The sequence below is a fragment of the Nansenia antarctica genome (genome assembly GCF_963989245.1).
Source record: "Nansenia antarctica genome assembly, chromosome: 6".
NCBI lineage: Eukaryota > Metazoa > Chordata > Actinopteri > Argentiniformes > Microstomatidae > Nansenia > Nansenia antarctica.
The window spans coordinates 66,963,063-66,973,062 of NC_137676.1; the positions used below are offsets into that span (position 1 = coordinate 66,963,063).

At 48.6% G+C, this 10,000-nt stretch overlaps 1 protein-coding gene across 1 annotated transcript in view; it reads left to right on the forward strand.

Annotated features, from left to right (window-relative positions):
• Positions 1 to 10,000, forward strand: part of doc2g (double C2-like domains, gamma) — a gene marked incomplete at both ends in the record, with an annotated part of 26,608 nt that overhangs the window by 12,969 nt on the left and 3,639 nt on the right. Inside the window, 3 exons of the mRNA XM_080535263.1 lie at positions 3,771 to 3,897; positions 4,153 to 4,209; positions 4,414 to 4,538. Coding sequence (XP_080391389.1) covers positions 3,771 to 3,897; positions 4,153 to 4,209; positions 4,414 to 4,538 — 309 coding nt within the window. The remainder of the gene's footprint in view (positions 1 to 3,770; positions 3,898 to 4,152; positions 4,210 to 4,413; positions 4,539 to 10,000) is intronic.

Consider the following 10,000-nt stretch of genomic DNA (forward strand, 5'->3'; position numbering starts at 1 on the left):
ACGAATGCACGCATGCACGCACAGATACACACACACACACACACACACACACACACACACACACAGACATGCTCAACCACTCATTCTGTCTCTTATACGAATTACCAGTGATCACCATCAGTCTTCGTCCTACTCACACACATAATCCGTCAGAATTACACACACACACACACTCAGCCTCTCTCTGAACCCCAGCTCGTGAGACCCAGCATGGGCAAGAGGAGGGGTGCTAGACAGGACTAATTCCCCAGCACGGGGCCCTGCTGGGTGGGGGACACCTTCAGCACTCAGCCTCTCTCCCTAGAGCTGCCAGAAGCTCCAGATCTGTCGGTCTGAGGAGGGGTTTAACAGCTGGAGCTAAGGGACAATTACTGGGGATCTGTTTAACAGCTGGAGCTAAGGGACAATTACTCGGGAGCGGTTTAACAGCTGGGACTAAGGGACAATGACTTGGGGATTGTGTTGTGTTCAACAATGTAGTGGAGGATTAACCATTTTTGGGGGGGGTGCGGGGGGGGGGGGGGGGGGGTCAATAACGTTTGCGAAATTTAACAGATTTTAGCATTTATGTTAATCTTCTGGTTGTGGTAGAACCGTCCATCTGTCCGTCCATCTGTCTGTCTATGCTGGGTGTGATAAACCAACACCCTCCATCAATACCTTATCAGGTACGGATCCAGGTCTTTAAAAAAAAGGGACACTCAGGATCTTTAAAAAAGGGACACTCAGAATCTTGAATCCCAGCCAATTAGTTTGTTTCAGGTACTGAAATTAAATGCTGAGCACACAAACATGATCAGAGCTGTTCTACTTCTCCCATTTTATTGAGGTTCAACTTTTCCCATTTTATTGAGGTTCAACTTCTCCCATTTTATTGAGGTTCAACTTCTCCCATTTTATCGCGGTTCATCTTCTCCTATTCTATTGTGCAGGACTCTTCATAGGCACGACAATGAGTGTTCTGCCTCACAGCTTCCGGAACAGGATTGCTGTGAGATGCTCTCCCACTCCTCAACAGACACAATCCTCAACAACAGAGTGCAGATGCTTGGAGAGATGTCTTTGTCAGCATGCTCTCAGCAGGCGTCCTGTCAGGTGTGGTGAGGACAAGGACTCCTCTGTCTCTCTGAGCCCCCCCCGTGGCGCTGCCACTCATTTACATCAGCTTGCAGAGAGCGGAGACATTTGGCTGGCTATGTCTGGCTCCCAGAACATCAAACCTTCCACAACATGTTGGGACTCTCGCTGTAATCTCTCCAAGAAGGAGAGCGAAGATTTCAGACACATGTTCTTTTTTTTTTTCTGGGTTGAAGCGATTCTGGAATTCCATGTGACGCAGGTGGTTGCAAAAACGGAATTGCCACGTTGCGCTAGGTAATGTTCCCTCAGAGACTGAGGCTTGGGGCGTCGGCTCTGTTCAGCAGCCTGCCTGCGGTGGTTAACCCTCGGGGTTGATAGATGTGCCTGGATGTGTCGCCAAACGGGTTGCATCTTCAAAACGTAGATTTCAGGATATGAAGAAGAAGGATCCAACCCTGCCTCCAGGCATTCACACAGGAAGTCGTACATGACTTGCACGACAAACATTGTGCAGTCGCTACGCTTTCTTCCTATTGTATAATGTATTTTAAAATGTCAGTAAACATCAACCACTACTTTAACTTAGGCTACGTGTCCCACCCAACCCCCCCCCCCCCTTGAAAAAGAAAAAACTAAAAGTGCCAGGAATGGAACTTTTGTTACTGTATTATTTCAGTGCGTTAGAGAAACTTCGAGATCTTGATCTATTTCACTGAATATAGACTCAGTTTTGTTTGTTTTTTCCCCCTGGACCTCTCCCCTGGAAGATTCACAGCTTGAAAGTGCACCTGAAAATCCGCAGAATTGCGTGATGCAATCATGTCATGGACCAGAATCTCAAGCAATGTTTCCAACATGTGGACTTGTGGAATCAATGCCATGTATAATTGAGAGAGTTTTGAGAGCAAAGGGAGGCCCTACCCAGTATTAGTATAGTGTTCCTAATAAAGTGTTCAGTGAGTGTTCTGTCTGAATGGTGTTGAATGTGTTGGGGATTAAATCTGTACCCCCACCCCCACAGATCACAGATGTGTGAGTGCGTCAGTCTTATAGGAAGCCTTCTGGTCTCAGCATACGAATGCACCCACCTACCCATGCAAGCACACACACACACACACACACACACACACCCACGCAAGCAAGCACACACTCGCGCACACATTCATGTACGCACGCAGGCAAGCACGCGAGCAGGTGCACACACACACACACACACACACACACACACACACACACACACACTCTCTCTCACAGCAGGTATGACTAAGAGACCAGCACCTTTGTAACATGAAGAGAGTCAGAAACAAACAGAGGGGGAGGAAGGGAAAGGAAGAGAGAGAGGGAGGGAGGGAGGGAGGGAGAGAGATATGGGGTGGAGGTGTCAGAGTCACCTCCCACGGGGAAACAACCCAGAGCCTCTAGATAGAACAAAGTATGAAGCTCTGACCTGTTTTCACAGGAAGCTCCAGTCTGTTTTCATTTGGGCTTTTCCGTGTCTTTCTGCAGCAGCATGGTGGTTAAGGTGTTAACAGTACATGATGACATCCCTCAGCTCTCTGTGAGCAGATGCTCCTTTACTGCGTGGCTGGCTGTACCTGTAATATTCACTATTAGAGCAAGACACGCAGAGAGACAGACAGACAGACAGACAGACAGACATAAGCAGGCAGGCAGACAGACAGGCATGCATGCAGGCAGGAAGAAAGGCAGACAGACAGACAGACATAGGCAGGCAGGCAGGCAGGCTGGCAGGCAGGCAGGCAGGCAGGCAGGCAGGCAGGCAGGCAGGCAGACATAGGCAGGCATGCAGGCAGGCAGACATAGGCAGGCATGCAGGCAGGCAGACATAGGCAGGCATGCAGGCAGGAAGAAAGGCAGACAGGCAGACATAGTGAAGTGAAGTGACAGACAACCAGACAGGTAGACATAGATGCAAACAGGCAGACAGACAAATATAGAGACCGGCAGACAGAGAAAGACAGACAGATAGACAGACAAACAGGCAGACTTCAAATTAAATCAGACTTTATTTATATCGAGCCTTTCGAGCAAAATCAAAATTGCAATACAAGGTGCTTAACAATACAATGAAAATAAACGGTGCAAAATGTTGCTAAATTGCAATACAAGTGCTTTAAAATAAATATAAGGAAATGAGTAGTAAATAAGGTAAATACATGGTAGACACAGACATGGTAGAACATAGAGACCAGTGTAGCACAGAAGACGAGGGTAGAAGGTAATAATAATAATAATAATAATAATAATAATAATAATAACAGATTTAATTTAAAAGCCCCTTTCTCAAACTCAAGGACACTGTACAGAGAGCAAAGAGGACAAAACAAATAAAAACAGAACCAAAAAATACAAAATCTAAGTTAATGCTAAGTTAAAACGGTATGTCTTGAGATGTGTTTTAGAGGTGTTTACAGTTTGTGTCTATAGACAGCTCCCCTGGCAGGCTGCTAGGAGGCCTCCAGACACACACTGACAGGCAGGCAGATAGAAAGAGATTAATCTCCCCTACCCTAACCTTCCTCTCCCGGTGTGTGTGTGTGTGTGTGTGTGTGTGTGTGTGTGTGTGCGTCTGCGCGTGTGTGTGCGTCTGCGCGTGTGTGTGTGTGTCTGCACGTGCATGCGTGTATGTGTGTGCGTGTGTGTGTGTGTGTGTGTGTGTGTGTGTATAGGCTGTGTGTGTGTGACATGGACAGGCTGGGTCGTAATGAGTTTATAGGAGAGGTGCGGGTCGCCCTGAAGAAACTGAGACAGGGAGAGAGCAAAAGGTACAACATGGGCCTGGAGAGAATCACACAGGTAGGCGTACGTGTGTGTGTGTGTGTGTGTGCATGTGTGCATCTGTGCATGCATAAGTGTGTGTGTGTGTGTGTGTGTGTGTGTGTGCGTGTGTGTGTGTGTGCATGCATGCGTGCGTGCGTGCGTAGGTGCATGCATGTGTGCCTGTGTGCATCTGTGCATGCATAAGTGTGTGTGTGTGTGTGTGTGTGCACGTGTGTGTATGTGTGCGTGTGAAGCATACTGCATATTGAACTCCGTCTCTTCCCCCTTCAGAACAAAGAGAGCAACAACCAAACCGTGGAGCAGGGGGCCCCTGTGGCGGAGGAGGAGGTAACCACACACACACCGTCACCTGTCACAGCTGCAGCACTGTCAATAAAGTTGTGTTTTCGTGTATCACTCATGGTGGTGTAATGACTGACTGTGCCCCCTTCATTTCTTCCTTCCTTCCTTCTTTCCTTCCTTCCTTCCTTCTTTCCTTCCTTCCTTCCTTCCCGCCCCCCCGCCCCTCCCCACCCCCCTGCCCCCCCCCAGCGTGGTCGTATCCTGGTGTCTCTCTGCTACAGCCCTGAGAAGAGCAGCCTCCTGGTGGGCATTGTGCGCTGCGCCCACCTCGCCGCCATGGACTCCAACGGGTACTCTGACCCCTTCGTCAAGATGTGAGTCGCCATGGTGACTGGGGGGGACGAGAGGGGGGGGAGAGGGAGGGGGGAAGGGAGGGAGGGGGGCGGGGAGGAGGATGGACGAGGGGCGAGGGGGTGGATTAGAAGGGGAGGATGGAGAGGGCAGGGAGGTAGTAAGGCAGGGGGTGGGAGGGAGGGTTTGGGGGGCGGGGGAGGGAGGGAGGGCTAGAGACGATGTGATATTATTTGGGAGACAGAAGAAGGCGATAATACATGCATCCCCATCCCCAAACCCTTCGCCAAACTTGACCAGTGAGATATTTCTGCGGTGTAAACATGTTCAGTCTAGTCAGTAATTGTCCGATTACGAGGAGAGTCACACACTGCGTGTGTGCATGTGTGCGTGCGTCCATGTGTGTGTGTGCGTGCGTCCATGTGTGTGTGCGTGCGTGTGTGTGTGTGCGTGCGTGTGTGTGCGTGCGTGTGTGTGCGTGCGTGTGTGATCAGATAAAAAGGAGAAGCAGACCTCTAGCTGACAAAAGCTGCTTCTCTTTCTCTCTTTCTATTCTTTTTTCTCTTTTCTCATTCTCTCTTCTTTTTCTCCTGGGCATCGATTTGTTCCTGCGCTTTAGAGTCGGCGGTGGGTGTGAGTGTGTGTGTGTGCGTGTGTGGGTGCATGTGTGTGTGTGTCTGTATGTGTTTGTGTGTGTGTGTGTGTGTGTGTGCGTGTGTGTTATAGGTTTCCTTAAGAATGGGGCAGATGGCTAGATTCCAGTTTTTTAAACACTTGGAATCTTGCCATCTTTTTAAAATGTCAGTCGCTCGATATTGAGGGTGGAAGTGGCATGAGTTGTGTGGCTTTTCTTAGAAATGCAGGAAATGAGCTTTGAATTTCAAAAAGGCTTCTCGGGGACGACCCTCCCCACGGCTGTGTGTTTGTTTGCGTTTGTGTTTGCGCGCATGTTTGTGTGTGTGTGTGTGTGTGTGTGTGTGTGTGTGTGTGTGTGTGTGTGTGTGCATGTGTCCCATTCCGAAGTGTGTTGTGATGGCATGCGCTGGTTAATGTTCATTCTGCAGCTAGTTTTTGTTTGTCCTCCTCTACCTCTCTACCTCTTCTCTCTTCTCTCTGATCTGTTTTCTTTCTCTAGCTCTCTACCTCTTCTCTCTATCTTTGATCTGTTTTCTTTCTTGTCTCTTTGCCGCGCTTTGTCTGTTGTCAGGTGTGTTTGATCTGCATGTCTGACTTGATACGCTTCAGTCTGCTTCTGTCTGCTTCTGTCTGCTACCTCTGTCATGCTGAGCCTCCAAGCCTCCCTCCTCCTGTTGTTGTTGTTGTTGTTGTTGTTGTTGTTGCTGCTGTTGTTGTTGTTGTTGTTGTCTCTTTGATGTGTTGAGAAGAGCAAGTGCTGTAGGTGTTACCAGTAGTGGAGTAGAGAGGCAGTGTGTGCATATGTGTACTTTCTATGTGTGTGTGTGTGTGTGTGTGTGTGCATTCATGCAAGCGTGCATTCATGCGTGGCGTCCGTGCGTGCGTCTGTGTGTGTGTGTGTGTGTGTGTTTGTGTTTTGTTTGTGTACAGAGGCAGGTTGTTCTACCATCTCTGAACACAGGAAAGAAAACAACAACAAGGGTATAGATACCTAGTACCTTGTTAGGTTATAGATACAGTACCTTGTGTCTGTGATAGCCTCTTAGTTTGCACTACTGGGGCTGTGGAAGCTGCTGTCAGAACTGCAGGGCAAGGGCCTGCCAACATAAAGTAGACACACACACTTTATTTTATTTAACCTTTATTTAACCAGGAGGTCCCTTGAGATTACAATTTCTTTTTCAAGGGAGACCTGGCCAAGATACCACACCAGTACAAGTACAAGGTTACAAAATTGGACAGAAATAACACAATAAAAACAGACGAAGGGACAACAGATATTACAAAATCCATTTTAGGAATAGTGCTTTGAACTCTCCCAGGGAGACGAGATTATTGAGCTGCTTGTGTACTCTGGAGGTTATTCCATGACCAGGGCGCGAAATAAGATAAAGCTGTTCTGCTAAGTTCCAAGCGAGTCCCGGGTACCCAGTAGAGCAACCGTCTAGTGGAGCGAAAATCACAACAGCTGTTGGTGAGTGATAGGAGATTACATAGATATGCACACACACACACACACACACACACACACACACACATACACACACTGCGCCCCGGGCCGTTGTAAAAGTTGGATGGGGGGCGCATTATAAATAAAATTAACATTAACATAACACACACACACACACACACACACACACACACATACACACACACACACACACACATACACACACACACACACACACATACACACACACACACACAAACACCACTTGTTAGTCCAATAAAAACATAATTATTTGGTAAATCAAGAAGTTCAACCAGGAAGTTGGATTGACTATTTGAAGCTCACTCTCCTCTGGCTCCACCCCTGTCCTCTGGCCCCACCAATCAAACATGTCAGGGGACTGTTCCTGTCCAGGAGCTGAGACCTGATTGGTCGTTACCTTTGTCGCATCTTCAAACACGCAAATTTCATTGGGTATTCTTCACATAATTGTTATCATTTAATCGTGTCTTTATGCTGTGTCGTCTTATATCCGATATCCTTTAGATTGGCTTGAATTGTGAATGAACATTGTTAGGGAAGTCGTCATGGAATAAACTAATTGTAAATACTGTATATACAATCAAGTCTAATACATACTAGAATTATAAAATGCTTCATTGTTTTGTTGGTGTGAAAAGTAAAAGTCACGGAAGGAATGTGGCTTTCACAGTGACAAAGTTATTATAAACGTGTACCTTGTTAATTTTGACAGCCTTTTTAGTCGTATAGTTCTTAAGCTGCGTGCACACAGGGCCATTGCGTTGCACCGGAAGTCATTCATCTCAATGGGGCCGTTGCGTTGATCAGTTGCCTTGCTCTGCATTGCGTTTCTTGACCGTCAGGGTGCGGCAATCAGTCAAAAAAATTCAGCTTTTTGCGTTGCGTTGGATCCGGAAGTAAACCGGAAGTGGTTTCTTGCCCGGAGCTCTCACCTCAGATTTTAAATCCTCAATTTTGGCCGCCATTGGCTAAAATCTGTAATTTGGCTCTACAAGTGTTAATATGTCATTTTATGAAGTTTTTATATGTTTTCAGGCGAGAAAGTAACCATATATATTCACAAAATGTGTCCAGTTTATCAAAATAACCTGTTTATATATCTGATCTGACGTTTTTTCCCCCACTTCTGTGGGAAACTTCGCTAGCAACACGAGTAGAGTTGTTGCGTCTGCATCGCACGTTGAAGTACGTCAAGTCCATCCCAACAGGTTGCGCCAGAACGACGATGACAATGGCCCTGTGTGCACGCAGCGTTAGTCTTTGGATGCACATTGGTTTTGGTCACATTTAGTTATTTCTGTCTTTCTTGGTTGTGGTCTAAATTTGGTTGACGAAGACTGAAGGCATTTTAGTGTGGTTTTGGTCTACAAAAACTCATTTTAATCGAGTTTTCGTCGATGGCTAGGCCTAGACTAAAATGTTTGAGTGTTTGTGGACTGAAACTTCACTGGAATGTTTTCAGTTTCGTCAACTGGAACTGAACTGGAACTGAGAAGGATGGAGGTGACTGGGTGTGACTAGAGCTTGTGTGCATCTTCGTCTAAACACTAAAGACTAAGTGGCTAAAAAGCCTGCCAAAATTAACGCTGAGTCACATGCTCGTTAAAACTTGCACGGGCGCTCACAGTTTTTAAGTACGGCTCATTAACCTTTACAAGGCAATCAACCATAGTGCAGAACCATCGGCCCCTCCCCCTCTGCTGTCTAGACAGCCAATCAAAGCCATCCCTTCACGACCCTCTCTCCTCATAGGCACCTCCACTGAAGCCAGACACACACATGCAGAGCGAGTGTCTGTATGTGTGTGTGAGACTGTGTGAGAATGTGTGAGACTGTGACTGTGTGTGATGGTGTGAGACTGTGTGAGAATGTGTGAGACTGTGATGGTGTGACTGTGTGTATGTGTGTGTGTGTGTGTGTGTGTGTGTGTCTGAGTGTGTGTGTGTGTGTGTGTGTGTGTGTGTGGGTGTGTGTGGGTATGTGTGTGGGTGTGTGTGTGTGCATGCGTGTGTGTGTGTGCGTGCCTGTGTGTGTGTGCGTGCCTGTGCGTGTGTGTGCGTGTGTGTGTGTGCTGAGTTAGCCAGCTGTCAGCTCTCTGATTGTGTGAAAATCCACAGTAGGAGCAGTTCTGTTTAACTGGTTCTCTCCTCCGACTGTCACTCAGTTTCTATACCCTCTCTTTCCCCTGGTCTCTCGGTCTCTCTCTCTCTTGGTTTAAGAGACTTCCTTTCTCATTCATTTGAGTATCTCCCCTCCCTCCCTCCCTCCCTCCCCCCTCCCTCCCTGCCTACATCCCTCCCTACTCCCCCCCTCCATTCCTCCCTCCCTACTCCCTCCTCCCTCCTCCCTCCTCCCTCCTCCCCTCCATCTCTCTCTCTTCCCTCCCTCCTCCCTCCATCCCTCCCTCCTCCCCCCCTCCATTCCTCCCTCCCTACATACCTCCTCCTCCCTCCCTCCTCCCTCCCTCCTTCCTCCCCCCCTCCCTCCATCTCTCCCTCCTCCCTCCCTCCATCCCTCCCCCCTCCATCCCTCCCTCCTTCCCCCTCCATCCCTCCCTCCATCTCTCCCTCCTCCCTCCCTCCATCCCTCCATCCCTCCTCCCTCCATCCTTCCCTCCTCCCCCCCTCCATCCCTCCCTCCATCTCTCCCTCCTCCCTCTCTCCATCCCCCCTCCCTCCTCCCTCCATCCCTCCCTCCCTCCCTCTTCCCTCGCTCCCTCCCTCTTCCCTCCCTCCCTCTCTTCCCGGTATTGTGTTCTGGCTGTGCTCCAGCTCATGCTTCAGCTGCCAGTGTTGACGTGTCATCGACATTATCAAAGTAGGTGTTGGCAGGAGTGTGTGTGTGTGTGTTTTTGTGTGTGTGTGTGTGTGTGTGTGTGTGTGTGTGTGTGTGCGTGTGTGTGTGTGTGTGTGAGTGTGAGAGAGAGAGAGAGAGATAGAGAAAGAGAGAGAGAGAGAGAGTGAGCTATCTCTTAGCGCTGGAACATCTTGACTTGGATGTATGCTGATGACTCCCAGAGGTCTGGGAATCCGTCTGCTTTCTCTGGGCTCCGGCGTTCACCTGTCTCATCTCCCATAATCATCTCTGACATTTTCCTCCCTCCCTCCCTCCCTCCCTCCCTGCCCGCCCCCCCTCTCCCTCCTTTTTTGTTTCCTCACCCCCACAAATTCAATGAAAGTTCGCGCTGTTCATTTGGGAGGGCTTGGAGAATGTCCCATCAGCATTCCGTGTCTCTTTGTTCTCGGGGGTTCCGAGGTTCCGCTGTTCCGCCGAGGGTTTGTATGAGGCGGAGAAAGACAAAGTGGGCAGATTAGTGTCTTTGATGTTTCCAGCAGAAGTTAAGGTCTTCTGAGAGGA